This window comes from Sinocyclocheilus grahami, unplaced genomic scaffold (genome assembly GCF_001515645.1).
Source record: "Sinocyclocheilus grahami isolate Dianchi unplaced genomic scaffold, SAMN03320097.WGS_v1.1 scaffold276.1, whole genome shotgun sequence".
In the NCBI taxonomy this organism is placed as follows: domain Eukaryota; kingdom Metazoa; phylum Chordata; class Actinopteri; order Cypriniformes; family Cyprinidae; genus Sinocyclocheilus; species Sinocyclocheilus grahami.
The window spans coordinates 702,012-721,946 of record NW_015505455.1 but is presented as its reverse complement, the minus strand read 5'-3'; the positions used below and the strand labels follow the sequence as shown (position 1 = coordinate 721,946).

General features: G+C 36.8%; 1 protein-coding gene across 3 annotated transcripts; it reads left to right on the top strand.

Annotated features, from left to right (window-relative positions):
• Positions 1-2,390: 2,390 nt before the first annotated feature.
• syn1 (synapsin I) lies at positions 2,391-17,676 on the top strand. Of its 3 annotated transcripts, none has more exons than XM_016291762.1 (14): positions 2,391-3,227; positions 4,212-4,269; positions 5,013-5,104; positions 5,412-5,568; positions 6,460-6,549; positions 7,798-7,860; positions 8,037-8,179; positions 8,307-8,381; positions 9,401-9,503; positions 9,602-9,733; positions 11,098-11,170; positions 11,703-11,753; positions 12,269-12,875; positions 15,293-17,676. In XM_016291762.1, the coding sequence occupies exons 1-14, from the start codon at positions 2,923-2,925 to the stop codon at positions 15,432-15,434; spliced, it is 2,091 nt and encodes a 696-aa protein (XP_016147248.1). In that variant the 5' UTR covers positions 2,391-2,922; the 3' UTR covers positions 15,435-17,676. The 3 variants fall into 3 exon arrangements, with proteins under 3 accessions (XP_016147248.1, XP_016147250.1, XP_016147249.1); XM_016291764.1 differs by having other exon boundaries at positions 15,331-15,445; XM_016291763.1 differs by lacking the exon at positions 11,703-11,753.
• The last annotated feature ends 2,259 nt before the right edge of the window (positions 17,677-19,935 follow it).

Sequence of the window (19,935 nt, the reverse complement as noted above, 5' to 3'; positions counted from 1 at the left end):
AAATATTTTATATATATATATATATATATATATATATATATATATAAACATACATATACTGTATATATATATATATAATTAACAATATTTTATATATAGCCATGTTGCTTACTGTCAAATTAAGCCTGAAAACAACAACAACAATAACAAAGCAGGACATTAAAGCTGAAGTACTGTTTATAATTAGATATTATAAAAGTTATAATTCAGTGAAAGAAACTTACACTGATGTATAGTATGCTTTGATGTATTAAAAGGAAATTGAGGTCTATCATATTCCCAAACAGAAAATGAACATTAAACATTTAATTGTTTTTTTAAACTTTGTTTTTCCCTCTATTAATTATTTTTTAATTTTCATTAGGCCATTAATTAAAATAATAATAATAATAATAATAATAATATTTTTTCCCCCTCTCTTTGCAGATGTAGAGCTTGATCAGAAGGGAAGGGGGCAAGACCTAGGAATTATAGACTGCAGTCCCACTGTAAAGCTCTGGTGTAAAGTAGCTCTCCAAAAGTCACATCTCAGATTGCATTGTGTGCCTGAAGCTGTCTGCTGCTGCCCACACCTCCATTTTATCCTAATGTGGGTGTAACTGATTCACCACTCAAGTAAAGCATGTGAGCAATGATTTGTTTATTGATAAGGTCTGTCTATGCAAGGTCCTATTTCATTATCAAACAGAAATGGCCATAGCAATTATGCTTAAGAACCTGGACATACGAACACAAGGGCCATGAATGTGTTGTTAATGTATTGTGTTGCATTGGGTGGAGCCTGTAAACATTAGGTTCCTCCATTTGAATCTCAGTCAGGCCATTTCCTGATAAATTACCTCACAGGGGACATGGAGGGCTACTTGTCACACAGATTTACTTCAGTACCTTCTGAGTCAAATGGCCAATTATTTACACAAATGATATGAATACAATACAAACACACTGACATTCAAGAGTCAAGTATATAATTAAGATAAATTTAATTTGAAGGCTTGAACTATGTGCTCAGGACAAGGTTATTTTTCATAAATGTCAGCTTACTCACTTTGTCACATGTTGTAATTTCATTATAAGTTGTTACATTTTTTTTCTTTCATTTTTGTATATTAGAGTATTGGTGTTTTGTTAAATGTTTAGTTCATAACTGTTACTGAAACAGAAGTATCAACAGATCTTTTCTCACATATTATGACGTACAAGTGTAGCAGATAATCAAAAAAGGAAAAAAAATGTATGGCAGGGACTTGGTTCTATCAAACAGACTGCATGGAGACAAATCTGAATGCCAACTTGCAGTCAATTGTAAGAAAGAGGCGGGGTTATTTTTATTGTTGGCCTTTTATTACATTTTAATATCCGAATGTTAGAGAGAAAAATAAAAATAAAAACTTTTAGATATAATTCTGCATATGTGATGGACATCAGTTATGATGATCAACTTTGGTATCTCCACTGAAGGCATCTTGAGTAAAACGTCTCCATATTTAACAAAAAGCATACAAAAGACCTGAACTGGAAGCGATGTGACCTATTTTATAGAATACAGAAGTTTAATAAAGCATATAACCCCCATTGACATTTTAAGAGGATTTTTCACTGGAGCAAAAAGTGTGACGACTAGCCCCGGTCTTTCCTATTAACAGCAACATCAAGAACATATAGATTCCCTGTCCAGGGTGCTGAAAACACAGACAGGAAGGAGTATTTCCACAGTCACTGTCCAGAGTACTGAAAACCCATCCTCGATTTTCATAGATGCTGTATTTCAACACATTATATTCTATTCCCAATTGTGCCTTAAAATAAATTTCAAGGTAAATAAAGTGCCCTTTAATAATAATAATAATAATAATAATAATAATAATAAAACAATAATTTCTAACACTGCTCCAACATCACCAATATTATTATTATTTCTAATATATAAGACAAACACCCTCATAATTAATCGTCAATTATCTGAGGCTTTTCTTCAAAACCCCTTACAGCATCCTTATAATGTACAAGGACAGTCCCGAGGGAACAACCTGGGTTTAGGTGTGTTGCTCAAGGGCACCATGGTGACAGTTCAAGGATTGCCACCTGCAGAGTCTGAACCTACAGCCTTTTAGTTACAAGTTCTTTAATCACTAGGCAGCACCACCCACTGTCAGTGATGTTCAATCGATGTCTTTCGCTTCCTAAAAATGAACACAAGCACATGCCAAATTCGTCTCTCCTCCCCATTCATCACTGTAGCCTACGCATCTAAACAACCACATCTGTCCCGTGCGTACAGAACGTGCGCAACGGGGAAAACTCATGATGGGTCAGAAAAAACGACTAAGGAAAACACTGCGCGGATTACTAGGATTGGATGGCACGAGTGATGCAATCCCTGCATCCTCCGAAGCCCCAGCCGGATCGCAGAGAATCTGGCCGGAGATTTTGCCTCACCGAGTTTCATTTATGACAATTACTACCCTAACCGAGCAAGCACACTTTTGACAAGTGCCTCTTCGCTAGGACTGTTTTTCTCCACGCCCGTGGAATAGGCTCTAAACATCATCAACATCAATGGAAGGAGCATGAAATCCTAATGCCAATTGTTGAACGAGCTTCTCAGTGATGTAAGTCAATCAGTCACACTTAGGCTATTACGAGCATTTATTTACGCATATTTATTAATAAAGCGTTGATTTGGTTTCTTTCATTTGTTGCGGTGCAGCTTTGCATTGCAGCTTTTGCATACGACCTTTGCCTTGAGGTGCACCCTGGAGAATTGCGTATCACTCATTTTCGCGTCTCGTTTTAAACTGAAACGCTCGGTTGCATCCTATATATCAAATACTCGCTTTTCCATTCGTCTTGGATTTTTTTGTTTTGCCGTGCAGAATCTACAGGGCATAATTTACAGTCGCATCCCTTTTCATCTTCACCATGAATTACCTGCGACGTCGACTATCGGACAGTAATTTCATGTCCAACTTGCCCAATGGCATGAGCGATTTACAGCGGCCCGATCAGCCGCAGCAGAGCCCAGCCCCGGTGCTTTCGCCGGGCTCTCAAGAGAGGCGTCAACCCCCCAGCCAGTCTACCGGCGCCGGCTTTTTTTCCTCCATTTCCAACGCCGTCAAACAGACCACCGCCGCCGCTGCCGCTACCTTTAACGAGGCCACCGAGAGAGGAATCGGCTCGAGCAATGCCAAGATCCTCCTGGTCCTTGATGACCAGCAGACAGACTGGTAAGACGCATGATCCAATGCATTTTGAATATATAACTTGGAGTTTATGAACAGATTATTCAAGTGTTTGTTTCACGTTTCAGGCTCGCACCTGACTTGTAGCTCGTGCTAATACAGGCCAAAAGGAGTCACTATCCAAATGTCGTGACTCAATCTATGGGCCTTTCTGGCACGCGCTCCCGTGTAGTTGTGGGTGTGCCCGCGCGTGTGTTTGTGCGCATTTCACTATTCAGTCTGGGCCAGTTAATGGAGAAGCAGGGAGACCCTATGGCCAAGTATATTACATTAGCTTTTGAGTCCAGATTAAAAGGTCCTGCGTTGCTGGGTTTAAGAGTAGACTGGTTATAGTGTTAACACAAAGTCTTTGAAAATGACAAGGTGAGGCACTTTGGAGTTTTTCCAGGTGAAACTCTCTGGAGAACTTATAGGAACCATTTTCAGGATGGATCAAAATGTCCTATTGTGTACTCAAGGAATTATATGTATTTGAGAATATATTTAAAGAGCACATGAGGGCTAGTGACATTTCCTGGAATATTGAAATCAAACCAACACCAAAAAGTTAATTTCATATGCATTCAGATACTTTTTAGTGGAGGCAACATTCCATCCATCTATCCATCCATCCATCCATCTACTTATTTTATTTTGTGACTGAAAAATATGACTTTGCATTCTGAGGTGAAATTGTATGTCTCTGTGTAAAAGCAAATGATTTACAGTTTTTTCCCCCAAGTATAACAGTAGCATATAGATATTTATATATTATGAAGTTTGCTGCACAAAAACACATAGTTCCAGACATTGAAACAAAACTCATCAGCCTCCCTTACACAAATAACTCATGCTTGATGAATATTAGAAATACATGACTTTCACAGCATTTCACAGTTGCATAATCTAGTTTGGACACATTTTAAGTGTTTTTGTTAACTATGACTCACGAGTGCAAAAATGTTTTCTTTTTTATCTTTCTTTCTTCAGGGCAAAGGTGTTTAAAGGCAAAAAGGTTCATGGTGAATTTGACATTAAAGTAGAACAGGTGAGATTTTTTTATATTCTTCCAAACAACTCAACAGTGTGAATTAGATGTTAGACTTACCAAAACACATCAACTGGCTAGAGATGATTGTTATCACTCTGAGTTGCAATTGCAATATTGAGCCTTTGTCATTTCTCCTGTGGCATTTGTTTGTGTTTTGAAAAGGGATGGGGCAATATATCAAAGCTGTCTCTAGTAATGAAATGCAAGATCTAATCGATTATAGATTAGGATAAAAAAATATATATTAATCTGTTATGTGAATGAATAATATCATTTAAAATAATTAGTCATGGACGAGACAGATTTGGTAGCAGCTTTACAATAATCCAAAGGTAATTTTGACTATAAGAAACATTTTGTTATTGAACAACTGCTTGAATTTATGTTTGGTTGGAGTTTTATATGTAATACTATTAATTAGTACACACTAATCTAGGGATTTAGGCAAGACTTTGGCAACACTCTGGAATACCAGACACAGGGATTCAAAACGCCTTTTGACAATTCCACATTTGTGTTTTGAATTTTTTTAATAACAGTGTCAGACAAAAACCCTGTCTTAAAAGGAAATATGGATGGTATGCTTTAAAAAGCAATTTTTGTACTTTTAGCATAACCACACTGGCAACCCATCACAGGCCTCATGTACTGTTTTAGTATAAATGCTTTGACAGCATCACTTTACTGATCACATGCATTGATCCTTTCATTCCATCTGGTGATTTTCATTGATTTTCAAGGCTGAATTCTCTGAGGTTAATCTGGTGGCTCAAGCAACAGGAAGCTATAGTGTGGATATTGAGGCCATCCGCAATGGCAACAAAATCACAAAGTAGGTTTCACATCTGTTGTAGAAATCTTTCAAAATGTTTTTTTTTCTAAACTATTGCAAAGATAAAGCATTTAATTCAGTGTTTACTTTGTTGATTAATTCTGCAAACAATTATACAAATATGAAAAATGAATGAGAATAATTAATGCAATTAATGTATGTAATATTTAGAGCATCATTCAAGATGATTAATCAAAGAAAATAAATGTACTGTTTATACTACTGTATATCTGTACTGTGTAAGTAGATAGATTTTCTTTAATTATAATTACTCATAATAATTACCAACATTTCTCTGGTCATTTAGGTGTTTCAAGCCAGATTTTGTGCTGGTGCGACAGCATGCTTTTAGCATGGCCAAGAATGGCGACCACAGGAACATTGTGATTGGACTTCAGTATGCTGGTCTGCCCGGTGTCAATTCCCTTCACTCTGTCTACAACTTCTGTGACAAACCATGGGTGGTGAGCACTGCATACATCAGTCCATATTGATTAGCCAATTAGGGATGTTCTTAGGGTGTCCAAAATGGGATTAGTAATGTACTTTAAACATATTTCCATTATATAAAAAAAAAACACATTTTCGTATTCCCACAGTAAAGGAAAGTAGTGTTTTCCAGGCTCAGAAAAATCATAGAAATGAATCAAATTGGTAACACTTTACATAATATTAATGCATTATGACTTTTCATAAATAATTGTACCCAAAGTTAAAATGCATTATAATAGTTGAAGGTTTGTCTGTCTTTCGTTTTAATGCATTATACTTTCTAAAGGTGTAACAATGAATAGATATGTATTTTGATGTATTATAACTGTAGTTACAATTATTCAATTTAGAAGCTCTAATTCAGGCTTTATGTTGCTCTTGTATAGAGAGAAATATATAAATCAAATAATTGACTTAAGTGAATAGTTTTTTTTGTCAATTCTTTTCAATGAATTAGGCCAAGCTGCTCCACAAATCAGACTAAATAAATCATTTCACAAATGGTCTGAATCAAAATGATTTTTAACGATCTATCAAAATGTTTTTTTTTATCAACTGAAAAGGTCATGAAAAAAAAAGTAGGCGGAATGTTTTTCCTCTTTTTTCAGTGTGTTCAAAGTTCTATTACTCAATACGTTAAGGAACAAACCTCAGAGTGTCACCTTTCAAAAGAGACCATAAGCAAGCATATACTCCAAATGGTTCAAGAATAGCATGCAATTTACTTTGGGTATGCCTTTTTAGGAGTTTAAGGCAAATTTGACAGGAATTCTAAGGGGTTAACTATTGCTGCATAATAGTTGTCTCTATGTTTATATGTTTATGTATGTATGTCTGTGTGTGGGTCGCCATGCATCTATCAGTTTGGTCAGTTGTCCAGATTGTACAAGCAGTTGGGTCCAGAGGAGTTCCCACTGATCGACCAGGTTTATTACCCCAACCACAAGGAGATGGTGAGTGTTTAACCATCTGTCCCTGTCCCTCTCCTGGCCCTCCTCACCAGTAAACCCTGAGCTATAGGGCACTAGACGGTCCCACTGGACCCCACACAAAGCTCCCATCTGTGGCAGGGACAACGGTGCCTGGATGCAGTAAACAGTAAAATATAAAAGACTCATGCATATTCAGTGCCCCAGTTCAGCATTGCTCCACTCAACTTAGCATAGTTATAGCCCTGTCTAGACTAGATTTAACTTCATAAACTCCAGACTAGTGTAATTGTGTGGTACATCACAGTTATTATAGACATAGTTCAGGTTTTAATAGGAGGGGGAAGCTTGCCGCAGTGCCACCACCTCCTATTCCTCCACTGCAGGCATCTTCACACATAAATGATCCCAGACACATGCTTTGCCAGAATGTTTTTCTCTCTCACTGGCCTTTTTCTAAGATAAAGGACAGCAGACTCAGACGTAATTCAGTGGGCTCATTTTGTCCCGGAGCAGAAAGATTTTGCTCTCGCATTTCAATTACTGCAGCAAGCATTATGAATAAGATGCCTATCAAGCACCACTGAGACTGCAAATACAACATGTTCTCCTATTAATAACCAATTCAAAGTAAAGCAACTGGTTGTTGGTGTCATTTTCTATTTAATAATTTATTCGGATAAGAAAAATATCATGCTAATATTGTGTATTAATATTTGCAATAAAACATGGTTGAGTAATGGCATGTATATAATTCTTTATTTATACACACACACACACACACACAAACACACACACACACACACACACACACACACACACACACATGCTACTGTCAAACATTTGTTATGTTTTTGAAGGAAGTTTCTTATGCTCATCAATAATACATTTATTTGATCAAAAATACAGTAAAAATAGTAAAAATGTTTTCTATTTTAATATATTTTAAAATTTAATTTATCCTTGTGCTGAATTTTCAGCAGCCATTACTCCAGTCTTTTGTGTCACATGATTTTTCAGAAATCATTCTAATATGCTAAGACACATTTCTTATTATTATGAATATTATGAAAACAGTTGTGTGGCTTAATATTTTTGTGGAAACTGTGAAAGCTTTTTTTCAGGATTCTTTGATGAATAGAAAGATCAAAAGAACAGCATTTATTTGAAATAGAAATGTAACATTATAAGTGTTATATTAATAATATTATATTATAATATGTTACATTATTATTCTTTAAACAAATCTTCATATATCTCTCTTGTCTTCAGATCACTACACCTGGCTTTCCTGTGGTTGTGAAGATGGGTCATGCTCACTCTGGCATGGGAAAGGTATGACTGAAACCCTTTCTTAGACATTCCTGTCGATTGCTGGTTTTTTAAATATATGATAAAAATGTCATTCATTAAACTAATTAGAAATCCCAAACTATATATATTATTTTATGACTTGTATTGGTCTTTTTGTGATTACAGCTGTATCAGTGCAATTCAAATTCTCTGTACAGGTCAAAGTGGACAATCAATATGATTTCCAAGACATTGCTAGTGTTGTAGCTTTGACAAAGACGTATGCCACATCTGAGCCTTTTATTGACGCCAAGTATGACATCCGAATCCAGAAAATCGGTGACAATTACAAGGCCTACATGTAAGAGTCTAAAACCATAGCAGTGTTTTCATGTCAATACGACATGGATGGAATCTGTGCCTTTAACAATATCACTGGAACTGATTGTAAAACACTGTGCCATACCTGCTGTTGTGTTACTGGACAGGAGGACATCTATATCTGGCAACTGGAAGACCAACACAGGATCAGCCATGCTAGAGCAGGTGGCCATGTCTGACAGGTACACACATCTTACAGGATGTTCCTTCTTCCATGATACAAGGCATATTATACAGTTCCTATAACATGACATTATATAACCTTATTATATGTTTGCTCATCTAAAAATGACATATTTTGCATAATTTAGCATGTTATGTTTTATGATATATATCATATATGCTAATAGGTTTTTTCCAAAACCTTGTGAGCCGCCTCAGTAGACAGCACTATCGGACATTACATGACACTCTTCCTCATAAAATACCTCATTTAAGATTAATTCTTAAACAGCATCACATTTTTTATTCAAGACGGTGGATGAAGTGAGAGAAATGTTGAATATAGTAATAATAATATACTTATTTATTAAGTCATTAGTAATTCATTCAGAAAATTGCTGAAAATTGCATTGCTTTTTTGGAAATTGCGGTGCATTTCACATGATTTGCTGCCTAAGTAAAGTATGTCAAATCAGCCACTTAATGATGTTCAATTTTAGTTAGGATGCAGAGGGCAGCAAGGCAGCTCAATAGGTTTGGGAACAATTGTATTATCATTAGGGCTAAAATGTGGGAAAAAAATTGGGATTGTGGTTTAAAATGCAAAAATTAAAAAGCTCCTTGTTTGCTCCTTGCTACATAATTTGGTCAAAACAGTTGTGATTGTATATAAATATGACTATTTATTAAATATGACTTAATTACATACATTTTGGTTTTATTTCAATAAATCGTGCAGCCCTAATAATCTTAGAGATGTAAAAGTCATTTACATACAGTATAAAAAACTTTTTTTATTGATTACGGAATTGTTTTTCAGGAAAAGCCTACACTAAACAAGTAACATATTTTTCTTGAAATGGATTTATTTTGGTTTAGTTTGCTAGAGGATTTTCAATCAAAACTGTTGAAAATACCAAGCCAAATATTAATGTTTTGCACTGCAGTAATCCTGATTCCCTTGTTTACTCTGGGCAACAGTGTGGGTGGATTCTTTTATTGAACTGCATAAGGTCATCATTTGCGATTTTCCCTGCAGGTATCGTATGTGGGTGGACGTATGCTCTGAGGTTTTCGGAGGTCTTGATATATGCGCTGTAGAGGCATTGCATGGTAAAGATGGTCGAGATTACATCATAGAGGTAACAACATCTGCAAAAAGAGTCAGCTTTCAAAATAACTATAATAATAATAATATCCTTAATGCCCTGGGCAAATGCTCTGTGTGTGTGTCTATTAGGTGGTGGGCTGCTCAATGCCTCTCATAGGAGATCAGCAGGATGAGGACCGGGCTCTAATAGCTGATCTTGTTGTGGCTAAAATAAACCAGGCCGTGCCACACACTTCAGCTCCCACTCCAGTCCGTTCTCAGGTTAACACATTCGCTTTAAAACATCCTCATATACTGTATTCTCAACCCAGGCTCAATGGAAAACGTGCCTGTGGCGACATTCCTGCAAAATTATTTTATGTTGCTTCTTGTATGCTTCGTGTCACAAGTGAAATGTGAGTGCCTCTAAAAGCATGTTCAGCTTTATCTGCAACAGGTGAACATACATCTGGCAATGTTTTATTATGGTGTTGTTGTACGTAATGCAGCATTTTGGAAATGAAATGTCAGATGAGGGGTGCGCTATCGCATTTGAAAATAACAAAACAAACATGAGCTAAAAAAATGCATTTGCAACCATGCAATTTTAGCTTGCTTCTAGAAGTCTTTGAGCTCTTTTATGGTAACTCGTATGTCACGGGACTTGTGCCTGAGCGCTCTGCATTGTAAGTTCAATGCTATAGGTGAGCTGCTGAGCAAGTTTACTATGTCAGAAAAGCTATACATGTGGGGCTGGTTATGTGATGCAAATGTCAAAATGTATTCGATTACAAATTCGATCTACAGCAAAAGGTTTTTTCTGCAAGGAACAGCACAAAAATAAGTATTTATGAATCAATAATCTGCCCCTGTAATCATTATTTGTATGAAAAGGAATACAAGTTGTATATTCTCATGTGAGATGTTAAAAAAAGATTTGCTCTGTGCAAAATCAAAGATCAAATTTTAATGGGCTGTTCAGTTTGAGCTGGCCTGTTGGCCACTCAATGTATTGCTTCTGCTAACTGCTTGATAGCATATCTGACCTAAAAACATGCATATACAAACTGTAATTTCTGCTTATGCAACATTAAGCAGTGCAATGCTGCTGAATAATACAGTAAAATGGTATAGTTTCCTCCCACCAGTCAGTATTTATTGTCAATTTGTTCAGCAGGAATATGCAAAACTTGTAGTCACAGCACGAGTCTGAGATCCTTTTTGATTGCAGTGCATAGATTGATATTCTCCATTATTCCCAAAGCTGTGATTGTAATGATTCATAGCCACACAGATGGGAGAGAATGAGAGTGAGAAATGCCTTTAATGCATAAGTTAAGGACATCATTTCTCATCACCTCTGCATCAAATCGCTTGGTTTAATTCCCTCCACATTTGTGCTAAACTGATTGCCTGAAGATTAATTACTGCACTTTTGTTGGCCTCAGCCATTTATTTATGTTTCTATAGTGATGATCAGCAATTTTTGAGATTACAGCTGTTTGGAAGTTTTTTAATGAAAGTGACTAAAGGCGTTTCTAAAAATACTAAAGCTTGCACTGAAATCTGTGTGTGCCAGCATTCTGTTTCTCTGTGTGGTTTGGTTTCTGATATACTCTCCTTTTTATGCTTGTTGTGTATTTTAGGGCCCAGCTGTTTCACCTCAACCCATCTCTCAGTCTAGTGTCCCCCAGGCGCAACAGCGCCCTCCTCCACAGGGTAAGGGATTACACTGAAATAATGAAGCCAACCTTTTAGGCAGTGAGTTCAATAATAAAAATTCCTTCATCATTTACTCACCTTCACATTCTGCATGACTTTCTAGCTTGTTGAACACATAATGAGATATTCTGAAGAACACATAATAAGATATTCTAAACAGTGCTTAAGCTGCAGTTTTACATACTATGAAAGTAAACTTGTGATTTTTACTGCCAAACTCCAAAATGGTCATTTTGTACCATAAAAGTGCACCATGAAAATAGTACATACAAAGACATCTTATGAAACCATACAATAGTTTTACAGGGGAATAAGTTAAAATGTATGTCATTATTACTCATAATCTTCCCCCCCATATTTTTTAAATATGCTATATGACGACACATTGCAACAGGTTTGACACAATTGATGCCGTATATTATATGGGGAACATTTTTAGTGAATAAAGTCTTAAGTTTTGATCTGTTCATCACACAAGTCTTGAAATATAGCTTCTGGGTAGCTTAATGTACTTTTTTAAATGATTTAGGGCCTGTTCAACTGACGTCATCAGTGAAGGAATGCCATTCCAGAGGTGAAGGTAATTTTACAAGACTAGTAATGTGCTCTTCCACAAAGTCATAGTTTTACAGCAACATCTCTGGGCATGACCAAAAGCGTAAATCTTATTGGTTGGCCAATGTTCTTTGTGGTTCGATGGAAAAGAGATTAGAATACGTCTCTGTAAAAAAAAAAACAACTAAATTCTCATCGTCAGCATGCAAGTGTTCATGTTGGTCTGAGCTGATGTGTTAGCAGCTGTTGATTCAAATTAAAATGTTTATCGCACCAAATTTCATGACAAGCTTCCTTGGTGTGAATGGCCTTTATGATAAAAATAACAAATTACTTTCACTGTATGCAAAACTGAGACTTTAGACATTCAAAGAAAGTCATACAGGTTTGGAACGACATGAGGGTGAACAAATTAAGACAGATATTTCTAAATACCAATAGATCTCTGGTTATATGTATAAAATGGTTAATAGTTTGTGTTTAATAGATTGTGCTAATATTACAACCTGTTTACACAGTAAAAATGAGCTCTGTTTTTAGGAGGTCCACAACAAGCAGCTGCTAGCACTACTGCTGCCCGTCAAGGAGCCCCACCACAGCAGCGTCCGTCTCCCCAGGGCCAGCCCCCTGCCCAAACCCAGTCTGTGACCAGTCCTAATGCTCAGAACCCCCCTGCCCAACAAACCCGGCCCAATCAACCCCCAAAGCGACAGGCCAGTCAAGGGGCCGCAGGTCAGCAGAGGCCTGCTACGGCACAGGGTCCCGTCCGTGGCCCGGGTGGCTCTCCTCAGTCACCGAGGCCTCAGCAAGGTGGTCCCCAACAGCAGCCACAGAGGCCTCAAACTGGCGGCCAGGGTCCCAAACCAGCTGGTCAGCCTCAGCAGAGGCCTCAGCAGCCAAGACAAGGCCAGCCAATCAGGCAGCCCACCCAGGGTGGACCACAGCCAACCCAGGATGCCCCTCAACCAGCCCTGCAAACGCAGAGCAGTCCTCACCCCCCTACCACTCAGCAACCACGGCCTACTGCACAGAGCCAGGGAGGTCTAGGAGGCCCAGGAGGTGCACGACCTCCCTTGCAGCAGAAACCCACACCTCCACAGAAACCAAATCCTGATCACCCAGCTCTGAGTGGATCGCCACAGCTTAAGTAAGAAGTTTTTTGTCCTCAGTCATATTTGCTTGAAAATTGTAAGTGCAGTTGACTGGATGTGAAGGTTTTTATGATTCATAAGCATCTGGACATGTTTTTCCATTTATTGATGAAGTTTCATCACCCACGCAAATTACTACACTAGATAGATGGTGGCCATTCTCCTCTGCTACATTGTAAAATTCTCAAATCGCATGACAAGTTGATGGTACTGATTGACAGTGACTGTGTGAATTAGGGTAAACCTTTCAGGGTATATGTTGCATAGGGTTGGTTATAAATAGAGACCTCCCGGTTTGATTTTGATTCACAAGCTCTGAATTTAATTATATTCTATACTCAAATAATGTGGGTATAATTTGTGTGGGTCTATTTTCTAACAGTTTTTGGGGTAAGTTTTTAACAAGGATTTTGTAATGTTTTGTTGGGAGAAGTGATTTGATGCTCAAGAAAAATGTTATTATTATTATCAATGTTAGGGCTACACAATTAATCGAATTTGTAATCGCGGTTACAATTACAGATGCCATAATCACGTAATCGTTCAAAGTGGCAATTAATCGTTCAAAGTCCACTTATGTTATTCTGCGTGCTTAAGATGTTTGTTTCCCCTTCTAATCTACAGGTTATCTTCAGGGTTTTTCCATTGTTTTAATTTTAGATTTAGTATAACATTATAAAACCATGCATATTTTTACTTTTTTTATTTAAAGAAGAAACCAATCCAATGTATAGTTCACATTTGAGGCTTAATACTATAGAAAATCAATAAAAGTTTTTCATTTAGTGTTTTCAGCTTGTTTATTTTCATCTAAAAATATGGCATGCAGTTGCTTCAAACAATGATATAAACATCATTCAATGTAAATTGTGATAATCGTAATTAATAATCGCAATTACAATTTCAAGGGAATAATCGACAATTATGAAGCATGTACAGTATTTGAAACAGAAATCTTTTGTAAAATTATAAATGTCTTAAATTTCACTTTTGATCAATATAATGCATCCTTGATGAAAAGTATTATTTTCTTTAACAACAACTAAAAACTTACTGACCCCAAACTTTTGAAGAGTTGAGTACATAATGAAAGAATGTATTTTAAAATGTTTATTTTGAAAATGAACAGCCCAAACTATGCAGTTAAATGTCTTAGTAAGAACACAAGAGACAACTCTGGGAAGCGCTGCATGAGTAGATTTCAGCGTGGGATTGGGATAGGTCTGATGAAGAGTGTGATTAAATAGAAAACCTATGTTTTACACAGTGATGTCACGGTAATGTCATTTTTTATATAAGAGACTAGATTGTAACCACCTAATTACTGGTCTGATTGGTAATTTCTTGCCTTGCCAGTCACTTACAATGACATGAAACCCTGTGTTGTCCTAATTCACACAGTCATCACAATATCTTCCTATTTCAAAATAGGAATGGTGCAAGCTCAAAAAATTGGATAAAGCCTAATGGAAAATTGCCTGAAGTCATCTATGTTTAACTTTATTTAGCTAAAGCGTCCCCCCTCCAAATCTATAATCTAATAATTTTGGTATATATTTCATATTTTAGCCATGAGTGTATTGGCTACTACCAAGTATGCAACAGATGAGCATGAAATGAATGGATAAACACATCCAAAAGCTCCTTAACAGATTCCGCAAAGCATACTATGATGACTTAAATTCCTTTAAATATTCATAAACAGATTTTGATAATGTTGATGATAATAATGAACATGACATTTGTTAATAATAGTGATAATGATGAATGTGGCTTATACATATAGGCAGATGCCTAACTAAAACACTGGAGATACAGAAGTATGCACACTAGATGATCTGGTATTTTGCATGCCGAAGATGGCTTCCTTCAGTCTTACACCCAAACCATTCATGCACTTGATTGTGGAAATTGCATTTTTCTGAATAAAAATGTGCATTTGATCTATTTTCACTGTCAAGCGATGATTGAAGCAATGAATATGTTCATCTTATTCCCACTATTCCTCAATACAGTTCTAATGTGACTAATTCAATATAACACAGATTCTTCCAAAAACCCAAAACCCCCCAAAAAACACTATTTATTTATATTACTGAGATGTGCCTTTGCACTTGGTTCTTTATTTAGGAATAGTGGCCCAGAATAAACAATGGCGCAGAGTAAAGTGCATGTCTCTACATCCAGAGATGCCATTTCTCATAAGTCCAAGGGCTGATGTAAACATTGCACTTGAGTCATGATTGCTTAAATGAATGACACAAATGAAAGCATATGAATTTCAATCTCTCTCTTTCTCTCACAGCTTATTTTATTTTTCTCTGCCATACCTTTATAAAGCCATCTCCATGGGTTTGCTGCATGACTTTAATAGCCTCTTCCTCTCCTTTATTGCCACTTCTTCTCTCTGTAGCAAATCCCAGTCTCTTACCAATACATTCAACATTCCAGAAACGCCGGCGGCCCAGCACCAAAATCCTAGTCAGGACGAAGCCAAGGCTGAGACCATCCGCAACCTTCGGAAATCCTTTGCAAGCCTCTTCTCTGTGGAATAAACACACACACACACACACACACACACACACACACACACACACACACACACACAGAAACACATACACAGACAGAGAGGTTATGCAGTCTTTCTAAAAATCATACAAACACAGACACTTGTCAATTATACACAGGAAGGACCAATTATATCGCACATTGCAGTGCACTTCAGATCTGTGCACATCAATTTGCAATGCAACATAAATAAAACATTGCCTGCACGGCTAAAGACTGCAATATGAAGTGAGATATCACAGCATTATTGCAGTTAAATCTTTTAACACAACTGAATTCTTTAGACACATTCCCAGTTTTTTGAAGCCAACTGATGGAGGGAGGTGTGAAAATAAAATACCACACACAGAAACACTCGCACACACCCTTTTACACTACCTACACAGTGACTGGACCTGCATACACTTAGCACACGTGCTTTGCCTATTCATTCCAGTCTCCTATTATTAACTAATAATCCTAGATTGCTTTTGAAAATGAAAAGTTTTGGTGGACATTTTTTTGTAAAACCATCCACCAAGCTCTCTCAGATATATGATATCTGAAGTATGTCTGCTAATTGTCTGAAGCATGTTCTGTTACGATAAGGGGCACCATCTTATGATTTTAACAGTGCGCCACATTGTAATGTAACCAAATGTTTTATTGTTCCGTATTTTACACGCTTGAGCAGGATTTTAGGATTTAAGCACAAGCTTCCATCATCGAAACTAACCCCCGCAGCTGTTAGCGCTAGCCACTTGCGTCACTTGCATGTCACTTAAGGAGAATGTAGTCGCACAATGTGGGTGGTCTTGCTTTGTGTCGTGTCGTTGCACCTAGATAAGGTAGTTGTAGTGAAAACGTTGTTTCATTTTCGTGAGCAAGCTGTCGCTGCTTCCCTGACGTCCTTTTTCCGGACAAGACTCACAATTGTACACACTTCAACGTGTTTAATATGCCTTAGCCTGATAGGCATACAAAAAGAGATTGGTTTTGTGCAATCACATATGTCTCAGGGACGTCCTGAAGAGAAAGACGCAATGACCTAGAGTCACTGATCAGGTCTTCCAACCCATTACTGTATAGAGTTATTGATGGCGAAAGCCAGTAAAGGGAGGTATCCATCGAATGTATTTGTTTGCTACATAAACATGTTTGCACACTAATACTGTAACACTTGAGAACATATGAGATAGGTGAAAGCTCATGAAGATTTGTTGCATCAAGAGAAGGTATATTTTGCATGCCTGGATGAGTATGTAGGTGTTTGGAGCTGCTTGTTCATCACACTTGGGCCCTATGAAAACGCAAAGCCAAAATACAAAGCCAAGGATGCCATCAGCAGCAAATGTCTTCACAAAAAGATCATCTTTATAGGAGATGCTTTTCACATGTTGGGTTTTAGACTAAAATGCATTTAGTATGTCCCAGTGTGATCCCAGTTACACAATGTGGATCCTAAACCAACTACTCCTGAAACGCCATACCCAAAGAGTTTAGAGTTGAACCGGCAGTGTCTTCCACAAGTGAGGATAAAACATCCCAATACTGGTGTGTTTTAGGCAATATATTTGGTCAAGGCCATTCCAGGAGTCCCGACCCAATCCCGAATCCTCCCCTGCTTTCCCGCTCACCAGCCTGTTGTGTATTCACAGTGATCCTTTTGTGACAAATGGTGCGTTAATGTGTATATATATGTATAATGTAATGTTGTACCGTAAACTGTCTAAACCAAATAGAAGTGTTGTACAGATCTTAACTCAACAAACGATGCAAACGCCCTGTATTTGATTTGATTCTCAAAAGGTGATCGTTGTGGGTCTTGCGTAAGACAGGATTTTAACTTCAATCAGATGTGATTTAGGTTGTGCAATATCTCCACTGTAAACTAAACCTAACAAGTCTGTGTTCTTTATTTGACCCATTTTGTGACAAATGCAGTTGTTAAAAGTCATCTTCAGTGTAAGTAGCTTGGTTCACCTATGTGGTTATCTAGATGGTCCTCCATGATATTGTTGTGGCTCAGGCAAACTTTCAGTGCTCTTCTGTGTGGTCATGTTTTTACAAATTAGGATAGAGATGTATGTTAAATGACGGTTTTAATGAATGTCTAATGACTAACTGTATCACTGATGCAATCAAGTTTTGGAGGCAAATGAAACTTCAGTCATTTATTTGAATTTTGCAGGACTTATGGAACCCAAGCTTGAGGTTTGTACTCCACAGTTTGGCTTAAGTTTTTTTTTTTTTTTTGGCATATTTTACATTTGTGTACTTTCTGTTTTTATATTAAGAGGAATGATCTCCTTTTAAAGAAAATATTTTCAAATGGGTCATCATTTCTAAATAGGGTTGACTGTTTGATTCTCAGTGAATTTTATTTTCTGTTCATGCCTGCCAACTGTATAAAGGAAAGATATAAAAATTAAATTACAAATATATAAAATTATAGTCTTAAATTCTATTAAAATTTGAAATATTGTTAAACATCGTGTAGTATTACACAAACAGATGCAACTTTGATGTGATCTTCAATGTAGCTTAATAATGGTGTCAAATTACTATGCTAAAATGTGCACATAATCAATAAAGTCTATCAAATAAATATGCATCTCCTTACTCTTATATTAACAACCTCTGTTTGGAATGTTAATCATAAATATAGCCTAATGCCTACTGAAGTAAGCTAAAGGAATGACTGGAATTACTTCAATGAGTTGATTCAGTGAACGATTTATCAAACTTTTTTCCCATGGCATGGCATGAACGCACCACAATTCTCACACTTGCAACAACATTTTCCCTCTCATCCCTTGTGAACAGCTGCATATAGGCTAGTCTGCCTGCAAGCTGTTTATGGTTGTCAAGCTACATAACAACACAGGGCACAACTAATAGTTCACCCACAAATTAAAATTATGTCATAATTTACTCACCCTCATTGTTTCTTTCATGACTTTCTGATTTCTAAATACAATTTCTGGAGAATATCCTGGTCACTCTTTTCCAATAACGAAAATAAACGAGGACTGTGCCAAGCTTCAAAATGACCAAAAAGGAGCACAGAAAATTATCCTAGGACTTAAAAAGCACTTGGAATATACAGTATAGTGCGGGAGTTACATGCACTTCTTGTAAACTTATGCAAATATATCAAGCGAAAAACGCCAGGCGGCAGCAATTCGCTATGAGATGCAGGTAGTCTATCATATTGTTTGCACATTGGACGCTTTGGAGTTGTTGCATACATATATTAAATATTGACGCTGGATAGTCACGCAGCAAACGTTCACAGCTGATACAGAAGAGGCGTCGGTGTAACGTTTTATATAAATATGCTGCCTGTTACAATTTTTATCGGTATTTTGAAACATCTTCGAACGTGACTCATGATTAGCGCTTTCATTATGAAAAATATTGAAGTTAGAATAATATTTTTTTTACAAATCGAAAGATTTTAGCCTAAAGCCCTGTCGATGTCATTGATTCAAAACTTTTGATCGATTCCAAAACTCCAGTTCCATTTTGATACACGTAGATTTAAGTTATAATCACATTGCAATGTGCAATCCTTAAAAACAACATCAACAAAAAAATAATAATAATAAATAAATAAATAAATAAAATAAAATAAAATAAAAACTAGCCTACATTCGATCTAGACGCGTCTCAAGTGCAAGAGAAGCTGTTACTCAGTATGACCACAGTGTGGCGCAAGTCTGCAACATTTTAAAGCACCATTTATGCTCTGTTTCAAATCAATGAGTTCTTCTGCTGTGTGATACATTACTGCGTGACTCGGCTCTGCTGTATTAATAAACAGATGATTAATTTGCATTCTTAACTTCATATTATAACATGAATGTAAGCAAACAGAATTAATTCACATGCTGTTTTAGTGAAGAACATGCGATTCATGTGCTTTAAGGAGGTTCAGTTCAGTTTACTATTTATATTTAATTCTATAAATTATATACTATTTATATAATGTATTGTGTCATACGACTCCACGAAGAAGGGGGAGCTCTGCTTTTGTTGGTGAATACAGACAACAGAGGAGCTGTTAGAACATCACTGCTGTCAAAGGAATGATATAGCTACATTTATTGATTCATTCTTGATTTCAAAGCCATTTTCATATCCCCCCCATTTCTTTAACAAAGATTCTATTCAGCAACTGCAAATTTGTTTGTTTTCATTTATACAATCTACTGATAGTAAAAGCATTGATTGGGCTGTGGCGTATAATTATTTTTATTTGTCTGTGACATTTGTTCATTCATATTGAACTAAAGCTCACTCTTTATTGCTGAAAGGGGCTCTTTATATATCTAAGCACACATCATGTAATGCAATCAAGCAGAGACATCTCTTCCATTCAGTGTCTGGACTACTCTGATACCAGATGCCATTATGCCCACAACTATCATACTATTCATGCAATCAGAATAAGCCTCTGGCAAGGGAGATATTATGATGTTATGCATAACTTTGAGTGGTAAAAAG

Coding starts and splice junctions, on each gene's coding strand:
- syn1 (XM_016291762.1), top strand. CDS start 2,923: ATGAATTACCTGCGACGTCGACTATCGGACAGTAATTTCATGTCCAAC. Junction 4,270..5,012: donor TTGACATTAAAGTAGAACAG/GTGAGATTTTTT, acceptor TTGATTTTCAAG/GCTGAATTCTCTGAGGTTAA. Junction 8,382..9,400: donor CAGGTGGCCATGTCTGACAG/GTACACACATCT, acceptor TTTTCCCTGCAG/GTATCGTATGTGGGTGGACG.